Source organism: Rhagoletis pomonella, unplaced genomic scaffold (assembly GCF_013731165.1).
Source record: "Rhagoletis pomonella isolate Grant_MI unplaced genomic scaffold, Rhpom_1.0 Rhpom_scaffold_00003, whole genome shotgun sequence".
NCBI lineage: Eukaryota > Metazoa > Arthropoda > Insecta > Diptera > Tephritidae > Rhagoletis > Rhagoletis pomonella.
Window position 1 is genome coordinate 96,095,701 of NW_023458557.1, and position 21,063 is coordinate 96,116,763.

A 21,063-nucleotide genomic window follows, 5' to 3' on the forward strand; every position below is an offset into this window, starting at 1 on the left:
TGCACTGCCCATACCAACCGACGTCCACCTTGGTGAACGTAAGTTCCGCAGGGTTGTCACTGCTGCTGCAGCTCGCTGCGTACCGGCAGGATGCATTACGGACCCCCTTCCAAACTTCACTGCTGAAGTGGCTTTTCTAGCCGATGAGCGTGACAACCTTCATCGGGCCGATGCCGGAAATCCCCTTATAAGGAATCTCAACGCGGAGATTCGGCAGCTTGTGAACGTACATAAGCGTGACGACAGAGTCGAAATAGACTTTGGTGACCATGCTTCGTCGGACCCGGAGCGATGCGCGAGCTATTTTAGCCGGCAGTTCATTCTGCATCCTCCGTGGATAAAGCCAAGCGTCGAGTGACCAGAAGGCTGCACACCTCTTGTTTTCACCAGCGGTGAGGTAAGGGTAGTAATCGAGAATGCGAAAGCCTCCAAAGCTATTGCATGTTGATACTGAAAAATTTAGGTCCTGCGGGAGTAGCGTACCTAACGGAGGTCCTCAACCTGTCTATGGCCACTCTCGTCATTCCAGACATCTGGACGATGGGGAGAGTGGTCCCACTGCTCAAATCGGGGAAACCAGCCAACAAAGGAGAGTCTTATCGCCCGATAATCCTCCTTTCCCCGGTAGCGAAGACACTAGAGGCCCTGCTACTCCCGTATTTTACGAACCACCTGACCCCAGCGAAGCATCAGCATGGGTTCCGATAAAGTGCATAGCACAACAACAGCACTTAACGCCATAAACACTCAGATAGCTCGTGGCCTTAATCGAAACCGCCCCTGTGAGAGAACTATTCTAGTAGCGTTCGACCTGTCCAAGGCGTTCGACACTGTCAGTCATTCAACGCTACTAGAAGATATAGAGGCCTCCTCACTCCCACAGGGACTCAAACGGTGGTCGGCGAATTACCTGAATGGTCGACACTCGTCAGTAATTTTCAGAGACAAAGCCAGCAAGCTACGTAAAATTAAAAAGGGGGTACCACAGGGTGGTGTCCTGTCCCACTACAATGGACTCAAGTCGCTGGCCGGCAGCACTTGGGGCAAAGATAAAGAGACGTTGTTGGCAACATGCTTGCAGAAGAGACCTCGCCAAGGCACGTCAGAAGGCATCTCTACGAACTGAGGGACGAAGTCCAGAGGTTTATTAAACAACCTCTGGACCCACCAACTTACCGACAGGCCCTGAACGGCATTCACAGGGAATCAGTCTCAAGTTATGTAGACTCCCGCCCTAGATATGGAACTAATCCCCTTTTTTCTATGTTCTTCATGTCTTTTTTACACGATTTTGTCTGGAACATATCTACGGTGTAAAAACAAAATTAGGTGTATACCAAGAAATCTAAAAGTTCGATCGAAAATGTTTTAAATCCTTCTTAATTTATTGAATTCAGAAGTCTGGTTAAGCTGCTAAGCAGAACTTTAAGTCTTAAAGAAGTTAAAGTACATAAATATGGACATACAGTACTGGACATATCTATAGCACCCCCCTTTCAAAGCGATATTGTTTGCCACTTATGTTTAATTATTTGTTTTTAAGAATTTTCAATTACCAATGTTTTAAACTTTTTAAAAGACCGCAAAAAAGTGCAACAAACTTTACCTTAAATTTCAAACTTTTTTCTCAGAAGCTCTAGAAATTTTTTGAGTACACAGATTTATAGCGCATTCAATTTTGTCCAATAATGTGGAAGTTTCAAGTCGCTAAAGATTACCGTTGATTTTTTTAGAATTTTTGTGTCTCATTTGCTTCCATATAACGACTAAACACAATTTATTTTTATATGGCAGAAACCCGCAACATCCGCGGCGTAAAATTCTAAAAAATCAACGGTAATTTTTAGCCACTTGAAACTTGCACATTATTAGACTAAAATTGAATGGGCTATAAAACTGTGTATTCAAAAAAATTCTACCGCTTCTAAGAAAAAAGTTTGAAATTTGGGTGAAAATTTGTTGCACTTTTTTGCGGTCTTTTAAAAAGTTTAAAACTTGAGTTTATGTGAGTTTTGTGAGAGAATGAACTGTATTTTAATTGAAAATTCTTAAAAATAAATAAATAAACATGAGTGGCAAACAATATCACTTTGAAATGGGGGTGCTATTGTATTGGCCAATACTGTATGTATGTATGTATTGTTATTTACGGGTGAATATGCATAAGAATGTATATGTGTTTCTATGTACAGTCGGTGTCAAATGTAAGTTCCTGTTTCTAATATAATATTCACAATTATTTTCATGCAATCTTTTTTCAATAATTGCATTGTGCACCAAATTTCAAAAATTTGGAGGTGATGGGAATCGGACCAACAGCACTTCAGTAAGCTGGTCAAATAATGAAAAAGTACCAAAGGATTAGAAAAAGTTGGTTACCAACTTGAAGTTGACGAAAGAAGCTCCCAATGGCAACGTATAATTTAAAAACACTTTTTCCAAAGTTAACGGAGCGGGAAGGGGAGGGGATTTGAGGAGTTTTTGGCATATTGGTCTCATTCCCATCACTTTTTGAGTGTTGCACTGTGTTATTTATGAAAATATACTGGCTGTCCTAGAACACCCGTCCGTCCTCTCTAATAGCCCATTTCCATCAAACGCTGAACTGCAGTTAAGCACTCAGATAAGTCACGATAATTTTAACAAGAGGTGATCGGCAAGGTTTCTTTCATAACTTTTGTTTGTACTTAATATGAGCAACTACCTCCTCCAAGTTGTATTCTGCTTTTCGAATAGGCATAAACTGCAGTAAAGGCTTGGTGGAAATGAACTATAAAATTGAAGGAAATATTTTTTATTGAAAACCGCAAAAATTTCACCTACTAAATCGGGGATCTTCTATCTTTTGGTGGTATTACCGACTTCCGGTTTCCACCGTAAGTAGGTTAAACTGACCAGAAGTCCATTTTTTCAAATTATATATACATGTTTTTACTAGAGATTCGGATTCTAAGGATAAAAATACGTAACCTTTGTTTGAACATTTTTTCTCGGAAGTGCCCTTTTCAACCTCTTAATGACCTTCGAACTTTGTCGCGTCCTGAACTTCTTAAATGAGTGAAAATGTTTTGATTGGAAAACGAAAAAATATGAATGACCAAATCGAGGATGCTCTATCTTTTGGTCATATTACCGACTTTCGGTTTCGACCGGAAGTCCATTTATTTAAATGGGATATAGTACATATTTTTACCACAGATTCGGATTCTACCCATAAAAGTACATACCCTTTGTCGGAAACTTTATTCCGGTTTCGACCGGAAGTGGGTTATACTAACCGGAAGCCCATTTTTTCAAATCAGATATACTTGTTTTTTCTACAGATTCGGATTCTGTGGGCAAAAATACCCAACTTTTGTTTGAATCTTTTTTCTCAGAACTGCTACACTTTTCAACAGGAGTCCATAACAAGTTAAAGTTCGAAGTTTAAAAGTTGAAAAAGGCATTTTCGAGAAAAAAGTTTTAAGGGAAAGTTACGTGTTTTTATCCGTAGAATCCGAACCTGTAGTAAAAACATGTATATCTAGCACGGTGCTACAAAAAAAAAATCATGAAATACACCAGAAACAAAACCTAGTTTAGGTTATACAGTATCGGTCATATCTATAGCACGCCATTTCAAAGTGATATTGTGTGCCACTTATGTTTATTTATTTATTTTTAAGAATTTTCAATTAAAATATAGTTCTTTCTCTAACAAAACCCATATAAACCCAAGTTTAACAATTTGTAGAATACTACAAAAAAGTGCAACAAATTTTCATATAAAGTGTTAGAATAATTCTGAATACACAGTTTTATAGCCCAATCAATTTTAGTCTGATAATGTGCAAGTTTCAAGTGGCTCCTAATTACCGTTAATTTTTTAGATTTAAACATTTTTATTCAGAATTTCTAGAAAATTTTCGAGTATGCAGTTTTGTAGCCCATTCAACATACACACAAAGTGCAAGTTTCAAGTCTCTAAAAATTACCGTTGATTTTTTAGAATTTGTGATCACGCGTTATATGGAAGAAAACGTGCAACACCCTCTACAAAATATCTAAAAAATCAACGGTAATTTTCAGCGACTTCAAACTTGCACTTAGTGTGTATGTTGAGCGGGCTACAAAACTGCATACTCGAAAATTTTCTAGAAATTCTGAATAAAAATTTTTAAATTTTGATGAAAATGGTTTGAATTTTTGTGAACTTTATATACTTTATATATATGTGACCTGGTCTACGAAAAGGGAGCTTACGTGCGAAAACTAGTTTTCTGTGAAAAAGCTGTTAAAAGTAAGCAACTCGTTTCGTCAGTTTCTCATTATCTCGTTAATTGTTCTCCGCGCCGGACGTCCAGTAAGTGTTGTTGTTGGTCGAGTAAGTGTTGTTGTTGGTCGGAATATTATAAATATAAATAATATATAAATAAATTATATTTTGTCGTATTTTTACTCTTCTTTCTCTACATTTTTAGTACACTTCTAAGCAAGTTAGGATTTTCTGCTTTTCACCACGTGAAAAAGCATCTCATCTTCCATCCGAATCAACCAAAAAGTGAAAATTGATTTTTTGACACCTAAGCCCCCTTTCCGTAGACCAGGTCACATATATGAAACTTTGATTTATATGGTTTATGTATATATATTTTGATAAATAATTAATGAAATAAATTTTTTATGAAAATAATTGTGAATATTATATTAGAACAAGGTGTACACTTACATTTGACACTGACTGTACAGTGAAGTCAAACATTAGATGAAAGCAACAACAAAACCTCAATCAGACAAAGTAGAGTGTTATTCGATATTAATATTTTGCTGCGCTCAAAACCCGTCCCAATATACTAGTAGCAGGATAACAAACATCGAGTATTTGTTCAATGGCTCAGTGGTTTATTTGTGTGTGGTGATGCGCAAGCATTTGCAGCGAGTCGTAAAATATGAAATCCTTGCAAACACTTGTTGTGTAGGGATTCACATATTCACATACATGCATATGTATCGTTACCTTAATTCACAAAGGCCCTAACCAGCAATTTTTTTAATTTTACAGGAGAAGCAAAACACATTATAAACAGTATATCAAAACCAGGTAGGGCTTTTTAAAAAGTGGCATGTAACTCCGTCGTTTAAATTTTTAAAATTTTGATTAAAGGGATGTTTTAATATACCCTACCAAAATCTGTGAAAAACGTAGTTTGAAAAAAGTGTTATTTAGGGCCTTTAGGAATTAAGGTAACGATATGTACATTTATATACTTATGTATGTATATGTAGGAATGTATATACATTAGACTGCATCACCAAAAAAACTCCAAAAATGGAGTTTTTTATGAATAAAAATCGTTTCTTAAAGAACTTTTTGAAAAAAGTCCCTCAGATGACAAAACAGATTAGGCTTAAAAAACCTACATAAAAATATTTAAAAAACTTTTCAACGGAATCGTACTAATCCGATTTTTTGTGCTTTTTTTACGTTTTACGAAAATTTTTTTTTTAAATACCAACACATCTTAATTCAATGTATGAATGATGTTCGTTCATCCTACCTTTCTCTTTCATCCATGAGTTTATCAGCAAAGAAATAAAAAGGGTGAGAAACTACCTTTCCAATGATACCTCACAAGTCTAAATCGGAAGAGTTTAGGTTCAGTTAATCAAGTTTTTGTTATACCAATCTTTGAAAAAAGTTAAAAAAAACAGCATCAAAAATCTCAATATTACGATTCCGTTCAAATTTTTTTATATTTTTTTTTAATATTTTTACTATGTAAATTTTTTAAACTTAAAACGCTTTGTCATTTGAGGGGATTTTTTCAAAACACATCATTAAGAAACAATTTTTATTCATTAAAAACTCCATTCTTGGATGTATTTTCAAATCGGTCCAGCTCGCTTAAATCTTAATATTTTTCGGAAATATTTTGGTGGATGTCTTAAAATACCATAGATTTTATAAAACAGTACCGATTTTATTTTTTTATTGGGAGTGATGCAGTCTAATATGCATATATGTATGTGTATGCATGCACATATGTATGTATGTATTTATAGAAGCACGTTTGACCGCGCTAGAGTGCGGACGTGTTTTGCTTCTGCTCTTGCTATTTGGTTTGTTAGTGGTTTTAACATGGACTCTTGCGGAAAGTGTGGCAAATCATTTACGCGAAATGATACCTTGATTGTGCCGTGCAGTGGTTTTTGTCAAAAACAATTTCACCGTACTTGCTGTGTGGGCCAAATATCAGAATATGATGTCAGACTATTTAACCAGAATAAGCATATCTGCTATCTTTGCCCAGAGTGTTTGTTATTGCCTGCAAAATTAACAAGGTCTTTGGATCTTTTCATGGCTACGCATAAAAATGGCTTAGACTCTATCGTAACCACAATAATGGACCAATTTGGTGACATTCATAAAGAAATTGCTTTAATAAATCATAAAAACTGTGAACACAACAAAAATGTTTCATCATGTTTAAAAACTTTATGTACAGAATTCGGTGCCCTAAAGGATGTTGTTGCTAATTCTAAATCAACTGCTAAGGTGAACAACAACAAGAATAAGTTAAACGGTTTTCCTGACCTACGGAGAGCGAAGTCACCAACCTCGGCTATGGAGAGATCTGAGAGTTCTGCGATTGTTAACAATGCACTTTCTCTTACTTCAGCGGAGGTGGATAATAATATTTCTTCAGATGCTTTGCCGTCGGCTTCTCAACAAATGCGATCTGCATTATCAGCTAATATGATAACTGCACATAATGCTTCTTCATCTTCTCCTGCTGACGTGAATAATGTCATTTCTGTCGCTTCGTCATCAGCTTCTAAACAGATGCCGACTGCGTTATCAACTGCTTTGCCGTCGGCTTCTCAACAAATGCGAACTGCATTATCAGCTAATATGATAACAGCAAACAATGTTTCTTCATCTTCTTCCGCTGACGTGAATAATGTCACTTCTGTCGCTTGGTCATCAGCTTCTAAACAGATGCTGACTGCGTTATCAACTGCATTGGCTACTGTTACTAATACATCTTCACCTTCCACTGCTGTTATCAATGCTACTCCCAATGCTTTGCCCTCTGCATCAAAACAACTGCAAACTGTTTCGTCAGATATATTAAATGCATCTACCCAGCCGCAACTCGGTGCTGATTGGATCACTGTTCCGCGAAAGAAAGTGCCCAAGCGGAAAAATATCGTGGTTGGCCGTAATGAAAATAATGATCTGGGAGTATTTTCGCCTCTTAAGTGGCTCCATTTATCATCGTTCAAGCCAACGGTTTCGGAAGTCGATATTATTAATTACGTGTCGAAGCAAGTCATCGTTGATAAGCAACAAATTGCCTGCTATAAATTGGTAAAGAAGGATACAAATGAGACATCACTAAAATATATCAACTTCAAATTGGGAGTTCCTGAAGATGTATATTTTAATTTGCTGAAGCCAGAAATCTGGCCAACAAATGTTAATATTCGACAGTTCCGTTTTTTTCAAAAACAAGGAGGGCAACCTCCTCCAAGTTAGTTGTTCCTCCTACGCATAATAATCCATTAAAAATCTATTTTCAAAATATCTCTGGCATGAGAACCAAAGTAAATGATGTTTATCTTGCTACAACTCATACGGATTTCGATGTTATTGTCTTAGTCGAGACATGGCTTAACGCGAATTTTTGCAATGAGGAGTTCTTCGACCGAAATTTGTTTTCAGTCTTTCGCAAGGATAGAGACAGTACAGCGACAGATACCACTCGTGGGGGCGGTGTTCTCATTGCTGTAAAAATTGGTATTGGCGCCGCAGTCGTTACCCTAAAAAATGCTGACTCTCAACTCGACCAGCTATGTGTATCTATTGATGGTGATGGTGCAAAACTATACATCTGCGTATCCTATATACCTCCTAACAGCTCAGAGAAATTATATAGTGACCATGTAGATAATATTTTAGATTTATCATCATTTTCAAATAAGGAAGCCCAATTGTGTCTACTTGGTGACTATAATCTCAGCAAAATTATGTGGTCATGCCTTCCGGATGATACTGTGCTCATTCCTAGTAATGTAAATTGCCCTAGTGAAATTTATTTAATAGACGGTTTCTATAGCTTACAATTAAGACAAATCAATCACTTTGAAAATGAGCTTAATAGGATTTTAGATCTTGTATTTATCTCATACGACCTTAGGTTTAAGCTATCCAGGTCAGATTGTCCAATATCTCCAACTGATAAGCATCATATCCCACTCATACTGGAGCTTGAGTTTTATGAGTATTCTGCCTGCCCACAAGAAACTCCCTTGTGGTCGAATTTTAATTATTCACGTTGCGACTTTGAGCATATAAATAACCTAATTTCTGGCGTGGATTGGGAAATCTTATTCTCGGAGTGTAGTCTCCCGGATTGTTTTGTTAAATTCAGATCTCAACTTGAACGAATTACTAGGGAAAACATCCCAACATTCTCCAACCGTGTTCATAAACTACCGTGGTATAATAGGAGGCTAAAAAAATTAAAGAATTTACGAAATAAATTTTATATACTTTTTAAAAATAGTGGTAGTATGCAGCATAAAGTGTTGTTTGAGAAATATAAGGCTGATTTCAATTGTTTAAACAAGTTTTTATATAACAAATACCTAATGGGTTTCGAAAATAACATCAAAACTAATCCAAAAGCTTTTTGGTCCTTTATCAACTCCAAGCGTACTTCATCGGCATTTCCAATTTCCATGCATTACGAAGGGAAGCAGTCATCCTCAATGAATGACACAGCAAATTTGTTTGCTGATTTTTTCAAATCAAATTTTGTAACTGATTATTCTTCGAGTGGTGAGGCTACCTACAATAATAGTCCTGCATCGTTAGATTTCGGATCTTTGATGTTATCGGAAGATGATATTTTTTACGGTATAAGAAGCTTAAAGACCTCCAAACTAGTGGATGTTCATAAAATCTCGTCTTATTTTCTTAAGCAATGCATCGCATCTATTTCCGAGCCATTGTTTCTCTTATTTAACTTATCACTAGCGTCAGGTCATTTTTTGGATGATTGGAAAATCACCTCTGTGTCTCCTATTTTTAAAACAGGTGACAAAAGTGACATTTCGAATTATCGGCCTATTTCTAAGCTTCCTAATATTGCGAAATTATTTGAAAAAATTGTTAGTAGTAAACTTTCATTTGCCATTAAACAATCAATATCCCCCTCTCAACATGGGTTTGTACCAGGGCGCTCTACCGTGACTAACCTAGCCGTTTTTTCAAATTATTGTATATCAGCGTTTGTGGGTGGCTACCAGGTTGATACCATATACACTGATATATCTAAAGCTTTTGATCGCGTGTCACATAATTTACTCCTGCAAAAGTTAAAACATTTGGGTATTCACTCAAGCTTTCTGTCCTGGATAAAGTCTTATCTTTGCAATAGAGTAAATAAAGTTGTTGTCGATGGGATTAGCTCCTCCCCTTTTACTGCGACCTCGGGAGTTCCGCAAGGAAGTATTTTGGGTCCTTTGTTCTTTGTTCTCTTTATGAATGATTCCAGTGCTTGTTTTAAACATTGTGAATACCTGTTATACGCAGATGACCTGAAGGTTTTTAAAAAAATTGAAAATGCCTCTGATATTGGTGTTCTTCAAGCCGAGCTTAATAATTTTTGTGAGTGGTGTTGTCGTAATAAATTAACACTTAATACAAATAAATGTTTTTCTGTAACTTATTGCAAGTCTCGTTCCCCCTTACTATCGTCTTACTCTATTTCAAATGTTGTCCTGAAGTTGAGTACCAAAATTAAGGATCTAGGTGTCGTGTTTGATTCAGCGTTCTCATTTGTCGAACATATCAATTATATTATTCCCAAAGCGTTCTCGTCATTAGCTTTCATTAAGCGAAATAGTGCCCATTTCAAGGACCCCTATACAAGAAAGCTTTTATATAATGCGTTTGTCAGGTCCAAACTGGAATATGCCTCTATAATATGGAATCCTTCTTACGAAGTTCACCATAATAGGATTGAGCGCGTACAAAAATGTTTTTTAAAATTTGGTTTGGCTCAAATTAGGTTTGATAATCCTACTCCACCATATATATCTCGCTGCAAGTTGATTAGCTTGCAAACTCTACGTAGTAGGCGGACTATTTCGGGTCTGTTGTTTTTGCATGATATTCTGAGTGGGGAAATTGACTGCCCCTCCCTATTAGATCGCATTAAACTCAATGCTCCAATGAGGATGCTACGCCAACTTGATATGTTTTCGATTGACCTATGTAAGACTAATTATGCTCTAAATGAACCAATTATAAGGATAATGAGTGATTTTAATGCTTTATGCAAAGTGTACAATGTTAACATTTTTGCCAATAGGATAGAATTTAAGACAACCTTGTGTACATGTTATTCTTAATGTTACAGTTTATTAATGTTTTTTTTTTGTTATTATAGTCTGTAAGATTATACTAATCATAGACTCCAATAAATAAATAAATAAATAAATATTTAGGGTCGACTCAATGAACTCAAGAGGTTTGCAGTCGAATCGCTAATGGATTTTTTTTTTTTTAAAGAGAACTGACAAGTGTTTAAAATTTGAAACGATATCGTATGTGACGATTCGAGCCTGGGGCTTGTATTACTCGTCACATAAAAACACATTTTTCGCATTATGACATACGTGAACGTACTCTTTGTCCCATTCAGCTTATACTGCCTGAAGTGTCACGTAATTTTCTTTCGTATGGTTTTCGATCCGTAAACGGATGTTACAAAATAATATTGGAAAATCGGAACCAAAAAGAAAACGAGTAATTTTTAAGCAAAAAACCAAACCGGCTTCAATTCTCATATACAAATTTAAGATTGTCGTTTTCTTCATGATCCAGTGATCGGATTTAAACCAAATTAGAATGCGACACCCTGTGAGTTAACACCTTTCCTTTATAAAAAAAAATTATAGAAATCGGTTAAGGTGGTCCAAAGATATACGGTAAAATACATAAAAAAAAATATTGCGACGAATTGATAACCTTCTCCTTTTTGTGAAGTCGGTTAAATAAATCTCATAAACTGAATATTTTCAACTTAAAATCTAGTTTATTTGTTGACAATGTATAAAGGTAGATAACAAAACGAAACGGTCAGTATAATTTCAAACTAACAACATGCTATACTGCTTCAGCATCTTCAGTTTTATTTTTGTCCTCTCGTCTGTGCATTTGATTTTCATTTTCCAACCACATCCTTACAAACTTGTCATATTCTCGTTTGCTACGACACACAATTACTAAACTCGAAGGTCGGCAACCATAAGACTTTAATTCTTCTATGCGTTGCTTTGTAGTTTTCAAACCGTGGCATAAAATACGGGGCACATTTGCAATTTCGTGGCGTGTGAAACCCTCTTCATTTAGAAGATAGTCAAGTACCTCTTTGACCTAAGATATTTTAAAAATAATATTCAGTTACCTATTTATTATTTGAACTTACCTTTGTTACGCGTACTCGCATAACAGATGGGTGCCGTGCCATTATACATTGTGTGCTTTCTACATCGAATCCCAAACGTTCAGCTACATATTCCACAACACTTTTTTTCTCTCCAAGCACAGCAAGGTCGTCTAACGTGAGCTTGAATGATCTGTTATGCCGTTGAATAACAAATCAGGGGAAAAATTGCTTTTAGCAGCGTGATAAACACGTATGTATGTATGTACGCATAATTGTTCTCTAAAAAAAATTATAAAATTGATAGTATTTCACCAACCTTTGCAGTATAGGCTCCGGGCAACGAACCATCCAAGGCATTATTTTGTCTTTCTTAGCTCGTTTCGCTCGCTCCAAACGTAGTTGCACAGATTTAGGCGTGTATCGAAAAGCCCAGAGATCTTTCAAAATATTTTGAGGAGAAACATTGTAGTTTACCATATGTTGCAGATTCTGCTCCAGCATGTCGAAAGGCATTTCCAGGATGAACAGACGTTTTGACAAATACTTTGTGACAAGTTTAGGATCGGTTTTCAGCATTTCGCTAATATAATAAACGCGATTTCCTTGCGGTACCACATTCGCCTCCCTTTTCATAATAGACACAATTTTACGAAGTCGTGGCAGGGTCAAACGTAAGAAGGGCACGAAGTGGTTAAGATCACGTAGTGCAATTGTTTTTATCAGCGCAAGTTTATCCTGTAAACGTACTGAAATTAAACATTTTTGAGAAATTCACGTTATGGAAGAGACTTGCCAGACAAACCTCTATCAAGTGTTATTAACCATGGATAGTTCAAGAAACTTTCCTTTGTTACTCCTTCCAAGCAAAGCATTTCCATTGTGCAAACAAGTGTACGATGGTGAAATGATCTTTTTACCACTTCATCCTTTAATATGCGATCTATATCTTTATCAGATAGCCGGAAGTGCGTTCGCAATGCCTCCACAAGTGCATAGCGCCGCGGTTTCTCTTGATCTGTATTGTAAGGTGTAATGTACTCCGGTCCCCTTTCACAAGCATCTGAATCGTTTGGCAAACAGGCTAAAGTGGACTCTGCAACTGTTGTTTCTTCTATGCTGGTCGAATTCAGGTTAGCTGATGAACGCACTGTGCAAAGTAGCTTCAACTGCTGCGCGGAGCTCCCTGCAACTTTGCGGCTGCCTGTGGGCAACCTTGATGCAGTAAACGTTGACGTACTGTGCGAATTTAAAGATAATGCGCGATTAAATTGTCGAAATATCTGCCTAATCATTTTAGGTTTATATTTTTTTAGTTAATTTCAATTTTCCGATTTGCAAGTGTAACCACACATAACTGTAAACAGCTGATGGAGGTACTGCCAGCACTGAACTATTTTTAAATTAGCCTTGCCACCTTAACACTAATATTAGGGTTGTTCTCGTACTGAAAGTACTCCAAAATTTTTGCCAACAGTAAAGCTCGTAAATTTACGAGCTTAGTAAAAGAGCTATCAAAATTTGTATGAAACCCTATTTACAAGCCCCTCGTAAATATATGAAGCAAATTTTATGCGCAAACGACCTCGTAAACTTCAGTGTAGCCGAGGGGCCAGAATTTGTATACTAAAATGTATGATAAAATAATGAAAAAAATAATACGCGAATAAAATGAGTGAACTTTATCCACTAACTGTATTGACTTAGGTTTTCTGCTAATTTTCGGCAATTGTATTTTAGCCAAGAGGGATAGAGACAAGACAGCGGGATGTTAGGGAAAATACTACGAAACAAAAATTGCTTCACAAAATCCTGGCTGATCTGTCAAACAGTCACTTTACGCACCTATTTACATCTGTTCGGAAAGGGGGCGTTCCCATGAAAGCCTCATACACTTACGAGTTTTACACGGTTTAAGTCTTAACGAGTTTAAGGGAATCCCCTAAATAATTAAAATATTCCCGTACTCCAGGATTAGCAGATTTTACAGGAAAAGCTTTTTCTCTTCCACTAGCAAGCAGAACTTAATTCAATACTTGAACAGTGTAAAACCCGGTAATAGGTAAAAAATAGTGATGTGTAAGCAAATCAATGTTGCCAAAGTCTTCGCTTTTCGTGTACTCTCTAATTTCCGTTAATTTAAATTCTGTTGAGTTTGACACTTTTCAAGATTTTGGCAGCAAAAATTCTTCTGACACGGTGTCCCTTAAATCAGACTACTTAGGACTGAAGAGAGTCACTCTCACTGACGTTGTTCTCTCATTTCTGCTGTCATTCACGAGTTAAGAAACGCTTTTTGGACTAAATCTGACTAATTCGGACTATTTCTGACGATTTCTGGGAGATAAGTAACGCAACTAACATAAACCATGATAAAAATATAGTAAGGTAGAACCGCTGAGAGTTACTTTTAAAATTCTTGGCGTTTCCAAACATTTTAATTCTTAAATTCACTCACAAACTCACACAAACATTTTCATTTTCAATCTCAAGCAACAGCAATTTCGAACAATTTCAATTTTTTATTTTCAATTTCATATGATTTTAAAATGCTGGCAAACTTCAAAAAAAAATTATGGCCGACAAATTGAGACAACGGTTCTACCTTACTATGATTTTATCATGATCATCGATATAAACAATACATTTATATTTCCTCAAACAAAAACTATCGATAGTGGAAACGACCATTCGATAGTGTAAAAAATGTATCCATTCGATAGTATCAATCGTACGATCGATAGATTTACAGCTCTAGCCAGAGTGTCCAGATTTGCCGATTTTTTTTTTTTTATTTGATATTTGCTCGTAAAAATTTAGGAAATCGCCATTGGCGATTTTTGGAGATTTTTTTCCCTTCAAATAAATTTTGTCCTATAATAAAAATATACAAAACTTAGTTTTCCACTATCATTTTACAGAAGAGGCTATGACGTGAAAAACTTGACTTATGAAGCATAACTAAAATAAAAGACTGTCAAAAATTCTTAGTCACCCTAATCGAAGAAATTTTTAAACGATTACCTAGTCAATTAAATACTTTTAAAAAAGTTTTGCTTTTGTCACCAGACAAGTGTTTGAATCACAAGAGAGCGAGTTTCTGGGACCAGCCAATTCACTATTTGACTTTGAAGGAATGAAAAGCAGCTGAAACTGAATATTTAAGGCTGCGTTTCTCCAAACTCATTTGAGTGGAAATTAACTTTAATTTACCTTCTTATTAAAATTCTCATTTAAATTATTTTCAGTTTCAATAAGCCCTTTATTTAAGTGAGTAAAAAGTGGTGTTAAAACCGACTTTGCCAGTGAAAGCTTTCAGCGTGAGAGCTCTTGAAAGATTTGGCACGCTGTGTTGTAAAAGCAGGGCTGGTATACAAGTAAGCAGCAAGAATGATAGAATACAAGATTACGCCGTCCTGGGCGTTGACATTTGTGTACCACAAGTAAACAAAGAATAGAGCGAAAAGAAGAACGAGTTGAAACTACCAAAACAGTTCACTTTACAGCGAAAAACGTGTTTTAATTTTGCTAAATGCGAAAATATTGCATTTTTCTCCTAATCTATTAGAGAACAGTGAACGTTTTAGTGCACTCCATTGCTTTGCAGCAGCATCTCTGCGGGATTGATTAGTTAACTTGCTAATGGAGGCTGCGTGGAACAGAAACAACATCATTGTGAGGAAATGCTGTTAATATAATAATAGATAAACATTTCGGGAACGGCTTTGCCGTGCCTTATGTACACAAAATGCAGGGATTCGTCTCAGCGCTACACTTGCATCTATGCTTCTTGCATCTTGACGGCTGTCGCAATATAACACACAGCACTTCATTGTATTAGTTTTTACGCAGTGTTCAACTCAAAAATCACTCACAAATTGCAAATTAACACAATTTAGACTGATTTTTCACTTATAATTCAAATTTCTCTTTCGCTGATTTGTAGACAAAGGGTTATTTACTAGTTACCACAACTGTCAAAATCGGCAAAACCAAAGTAGCGGTACCACTGACGGCGCCACTTTTGTTCGCTGCACCGTGGGCGAGCCCGTCTCCAGACGGTCTTGGTTTTTCTCCCCTGTAGGGAAAAGTTACCATCACAGATCGAAATAGACATCAGTTTTGGATTTCTCGTACTAAAATCACCCATTCCTGAATTTTTCAACTCATAAAAAAATTGGCCTACTAGAGGGTTAATTCCGTACTCGGGGGTTACCATTCTCAAATTTTCCCAAATTGGCGACTTTTGGCGATTTTTTTTTCAGAAATTACGCTTTTTTAACTACCTGGATAGCCTGGCTCTAGCTCACAGCTGTTTAACTGTTCCATTTGGCCATTGCCGCGTTTTCTTTTATTTACCTCAGAATCCATTCCATAAAAGCACCTTGTTTTCTTAAAAAAAAGTATATTTTCCTTTTAATTAATTCGAAACATATGTATGTCGGTTTAAAATATTTTAAACATGGCTTTGGCTTATGATATGTGCTCTTCGCGTTGCTGCAATATCTGTCTTTTGTTGGAAGTGGAGAAACAATCCAAAGGAGCTTCACCATCAAAGGAGCCAATGCCTCAGAAGTTGCACAAATGCAGTGGCTGTCAGCTAGTAATGTATTGCAGTCAAGAGCATCAGCGTATGGATTGGCAACTGCATCGTGGTTTTTGTCGTGCCATCAGCCAAATTATGAGCAATTATCAGATCAAGCATCCATACCTTATAAGTGGACAACCTCATGATAGTTACACAATGGAACGCGCTATACTTCAAGTTAAGTACTTGCTACGCACCTTACTTGGTCGAAAACTCGAATATCACGAAGAGGAACTGACTTCATTCCCAGCATATTGCGAAATTTGTTACCATTTAGAACGCGTACAAAGTTGCACTCGCTGTCATGGTGTCTCCTATTGTTCACCGCAACATGCTGCTCAGGACAGCGAACGTCACAAGGCCCGATGTGGTCTTCTTCAACTATACTACTGTCCATACAAAGTACAACCACAAATGTCGCCCGATATGTTAGTGGAAGATTTACGCACACCAGTAGACGATGTCCTAACTATGGACTTGAAGCAAGCCTTCGAGCATATAACCTCGCGCAAGCTACCTAAAGTGCCAACAGCCTCAATGAAAAACTATCAGCTCTTCTCATGTGCCGGAGATTTCAGTTGTATTGGCACCATTTGTTTCACACTCAGATTCACTGAAATGGCTGAGTTCAAAGGAAATAAGTTTGCCATTTTCATCTTGGGCGCTACAGTAGAACAAGACCTTTGGTTTCGCCAAATTCACACAAAATGGTTTTTCTTGCAGTTCAAACAAATAACAAGACTGGAGCTGTATTTCATTGGTCCAGAAGTATTAGGAGCCGCAAGACGAGAAATTACCTATAATTATATGGTAAGATAAGGGCTATATTTTAAAATCATAAAATGTATTATACTTTTCATAAATTTATGCAGGGTGCTGATCGCACTGTGTTGTACACAAGTTATCGTATGCTGTTCCAAGAATTCACCAAGGAGACCCGTCTGAAACCTTCATTGATAGCTATTTTCAATTGTGGTTTCTCCGAGCATGCCCCATCGACAGTAGCAGAGCAGAAGGAGCAACGTGAACGAACGGGCATACCAGGTGATGCATGCGCCACCAAGGACACATGGTCACATGGCATTTTAGAAATGTTGCAAACCTACGATTTGCCAATACTCTTCACCTCGTTAACACGCCTTGAGGCAGACTTTGATTATGGCGCCATTTTGCGAGTAGCTCAAGCCGATCGTCTGGAAACGCGAATCAAACGTCTTTTCGATGTTAAGAAAAATCCTTATCGTGATCTCCGTCCACTGAGAAACTGGCAAAACCAAAATGACGATGATATATTTTACCGAAACGGCTATGTGCAAGCGGTGATATCACAAATTGCCAAATGAGCGCTTGTAGTGCTGGAGCGTACTTTGGGTGTAGAGTGCAATTTTTTATGGATTTTATTTTAGCGAAACACTGCATTTATTTTCACTCTATTATATACGTACAAATTTAAAGTGGTTTAAACTTTAAAGAAATATTTTAAGCATTTATTAGAATATAAGATAGATATTTACATTTGAAGACTGCGCGTTTAGTTTTACAAAGCACATTGTTGATGTAAGAATACATGTACACACGTATCTGCTTATAGTTTAAATGTGGGTTTAGTTCTAGACTTAAGATTTTTAGTAAAAACTTGGACAAATTATATTGTGTTTAATTGTATTTAGATGTTATGTGAAAAGGTAAATATCTAAATATACAGTATTGGACATATCTATAGCACCCCCCTTTCAAAGCAATATTGTTTGCCTCTTATGTTTAATTATTTGTTTTTAAGAATTTTCAATTAAAATACAGTTCATTCTCTAACAAAAACCAAATATAAACCCATGTTTTAAACTTTTTAAAAGACCGCAAAAAAGTGCAACAAACTTTCACTTAAATTTCAAACTTTTCTCAGAAGCTCTAGAATTTTTTTTAGCACACAGTTTTGTAGCGCATTCAATTTTAGTCCCATAATGTGCAAGTTTCAAGTCGCTAAAGATTACCGTTAATTTTTTAGAATTTTTTTTGTCTCATTTGCTTCCATATAACGGCTAAACACAATTTATTTTTTAACCGACTTCCAAAAAAGGAGGAGGTTAAGTTCGTCGGAATCTTTTTTTTTTTTTTTTTATGTATGTTACCGCATAACTTTGGACCACGTCAACCGATTTCGATAATTCTTGCATCGGAAAGGTAGTGTCTCAGAGGTGGTCCCATACTAATCTGGTTGAGATCCGATCAGTGGATCATGAGATATATATTTTTTTTTTATATGGGAGTTGAAGTCGGTTTTTTTTTTGCTAAAAATTACTAGTTATATGGCAGAAACCCGCAACATCCTCGGCGAAAAAATTCTAAAAAATCAACGGTAATTTTTAGCCACTTGAAACTTGCACATTATTAGACTAAAATTGAATGGGCTATAAAACTGTGTATTCAAAAAAATTCTACCGCTTCTGAGAAAAAAGTTTGAAATTTGGGTGAAAATTTGTTGCACTTTTTTGCGGTCTTTTAAAAAGTTTAAAACATGAGTTTATATGAGTTTTGTGAGAGAATGAACTGTATTTTAATTGAAAATTCTTAAAAATAAATAAATAAACATGAGTGGCAAACAATATCACTTTGAAATGGGGGTGCTATTGTATTGGCCAACACTGTATGTATGTATGTATTGTTATTTACGGGTGAATATGCATAAGAATGTATATGTGTTTCTATGTACAGTCAAATGTAAGTTCCTGTTTCTAATATAATATTCACAATTATTTTCATGCAATCTTTTTTCAATTTCGCAATTGCATTATTCAATCAATTTTCCCGCATTCCACAATTCTTCGACTGAACGCAAGAACCTTGCAACCCAAAGTTCCCGAAATATTAACGAAATCTTCAGGAGTATCTCATTTCTGTAACTTTTTTTTTTACGAATCTTCAAAGAAAATTATATGAAGCGATTGACACGAACTCGTAAAGAAATTTCTGTACGAAAAATATAGAAAATTCTGAAAAACTTTACATAGCAGCTCTATTTTCTTTACTTTACCGATTTTCTACCGAAATTTCGTAAAAGAATCGAAGTGTGCACAGTTTATTTTATTTTAGAAAATTCGGCAAAAAAATCGGATGAGTTCATTACGAATCCTTAAATCTATCTCAACAATTCAGAATACTCTGAAAAAATGGTTTGCAGGGAAGCTTTTGATTTAGATTTATATGTATTTTCACATAAAAAATTGTTATATAAAATTAATATTTTCTAAGGTTCCATGGTTTGGGATGGCGTGTATTCTTGTATGTCTTTTCACTTCTACTCGGAGGTATATTTGCTCATTGTATGTGCATAGATATATGCACATCTTTCTAACCGTGGCTATTCCAAAGTGTAGTTATAGTGTGTATAATAGGGTGGTCCAAAAACAGTAAAGTCGGAATTGTAATGCTCTCACCCCCTAGGATTGTTCTATATCGAAAAAGGGTATACTCTCTTACTCTCTTTATTTTCAAATCAAAAAATATTTAGAGGTCGCTCCAAGCGCATTTTCCATGTATTATATATTGTATATGGGAAAAAAACAACTTTTCCTAGAAATGGTATAGAGTTCTTGAAAATCAATATTTTTCGATCGAAAAGTTTTTTTTCCCATATTAATACCTCTAAATATTTTTTGATTTCAAAATAAAAAATAGGGGTATGTTTTTTTCGGATTAGAATAATCCAAGAGGGTGAGAGCATAAAAATTCCGACTTTACTTTTCCACATGCATTTTTGGACCACCCTAGTGTATAAACCCACTTGCATCCTGGGTTGTTTTCTCTGCCAAGCTGATGAAAAAGCAAGATCGCAAGGATTTGAATCATCTTTTCCGTAGATACATACCTTCCAAAATATTCCTCGAATAATTTTTAGGTGTTTACATTATGTAGCATCTCAGCCCAATATCATAGGTGGGGGAAATCAAAGAGATTGACGCCCCCTAGAAGTCTATAAATTGATCCGCTCCCCTTACTTGAAAAGTTTACTTGTGAGTAATACACTGCCGGAACAAAGTATTGGCACAGCAAATTTTTCACGATATATGCAACAATTTTCATCCTAATATTTTTCCGCTAATTTCGTATAAAAATATGGTTCATTCTACAAAAAGAAAAACATTAAAATATAATTCCTAAACTTTGTGCAAAACTCGCGAAAATTCAGCAAATTCTCATGAAAATTTTAAACTTTTTAATTAGATTTTTTAGAATTTTTTTGAGTATGCAGATTTGTAGTCCATTAAAATCTAGTGCGTGCTTTTCTATAAGGCAGTTGCCTGTTGCTGTTGTTGTTGTAGCGGCCACAACAACCCCGCCCAGATCGGTTATCTCAGTCGTTGTCGTCAAGCTCTACTAACGGAAGCCCTATGAAGCGTGAAGTCGTGAAGTCTGCCGAGGCAGCTCCGTCTCGTCGATGTCCGGTGGTTGTGCGCCTAGAACTGCATTCACAGGTCTGGAGTCTACATAACTCGAGTATTTTGGGGTTATTCACCGTCGGAATTGGTGTATCATCGACGTGGAATTCCCAGCCTAGTCACCTCCTTCGTCCAGGTGGTGAACAAAGTTTGCAGACGATTTTGTAGGGGAGAGGGTTAAGTTCCTAGCAGAGAAGAAGCGAGAAAGCTCGGAGAGTCATCAATCCATTCCCAGACGCCATTATCGAACAATCGTCAGCATAGGAGACAACCGAGACTGCCTCTGGTGGTTGAGAGAGCTTTGAAATGTAGTAGTTAAACAGTAATGGGGAAAGGACACCACCCTGTGGAACCCCCTGTTTTATTTTTCTAGGTTTACTCGATTTGTCTCTAAACATTACTGACGAGTGTCGACCACTTAGATAATTGCCGACCACCGTTTGAGCCTCCGTAGGAGGGAGCAGGCCTCTATGTCTTCTAGTAGCGTGGAGTGGCTGACGGTGTCAAACGCCTTTGACAGGTCCAACGCTACTAGAATAGTTCTCTCACAGGGACGGTTGCGGTTAAGGCCACATGTTATCTGCGTGTTTATGACGTTAAG

General features: G+C 36.4%; 2 protein-coding genes across 2 annotated transcripts; one reads left to right on the top strand and one right to left on the bottom strand.

Moving 5' to 3' along the window:
- Positions 1-11,065: 11,065 nt before the first annotated feature.
- Positions 11,066-12,813, bottom strand: LOC118735869 (transcription termination factor, mitochondrial). Its single transcript, XM_036465858.1, has 4 exons — positions 12,244-12,813; positions 11,758-12,187; positions 11,481-11,631; positions 11,066-11,428 (listed from the first exon to the last, which is right to left on the bottom strand). The coding sequence occupies exons 1-4, from the start codon at positions 12,731-12,733 to the stop codon at positions 11,159-11,161; spliced, it is 1,341 nt and encodes a 446-aa protein (XP_036321751.1). The 5' UTR covers positions 12,734-12,813; the 3' UTR covers positions 11,066-11,158.
- Positions 12,814-15,490: 2,677 nt separating this feature from the next.
- On the top strand, positions 15,491-17,698 carry LOC118735870. Its single transcript, XM_036465860.1, has 2 exons — positions 15,491-16,836; positions 16,899-17,698. The coding sequence occupies exons 1-2, from the start codon at positions 15,901-15,903 to the stop codon at positions 17,367-17,369; spliced, it is 1,407 nt and encodes a 468-aa protein (XP_036321753.1). The 5' UTR covers positions 15,491-15,900; the 3' UTR covers positions 17,370-17,698.
- Positions 17,699-21,063: the final 3,365 nt, after the last annotated feature.

Excerpts from the sequence above, each read along its gene's own strand:
- LOC118735869 (XM_036465858.1), bottom strand. The coding sequence starts at position 12,733 with ATGATTAGGCAGATATTTCGACAATTTAATCGCGCATTATCTTTAAAT. Across the intron at positions 12,188-12,243 it reads GTTAATAACACTTGATAGAG|TACGTTTACAGGATAAACTT; the intron begins GTTTGTCTGGCA and ends GTTTAATTTCAG. Across the intron at positions 11,429-11,480 it reads TGCGAGTACGCGTAACAAAG|GTCAAAGAGGTACTTGACTA; the intron begins GTAAGTTCAAAT and ends AAAATATCTTAG.
- LOC118735870 (XM_036465860.1), top strand. The coding sequence starts at position 15,901 with ATGGCTTTGGCTTATGATATGTGCTCTTCGCGTTGCTGCAATATCTGT. Across the intron at positions 16,837-16,898 it reads AAATTACCTATAATTATATG|GGTGCTGATCGCACTGTGTT; the intron begins GTAAGATAAGGG and ends AAATTTATGCAG.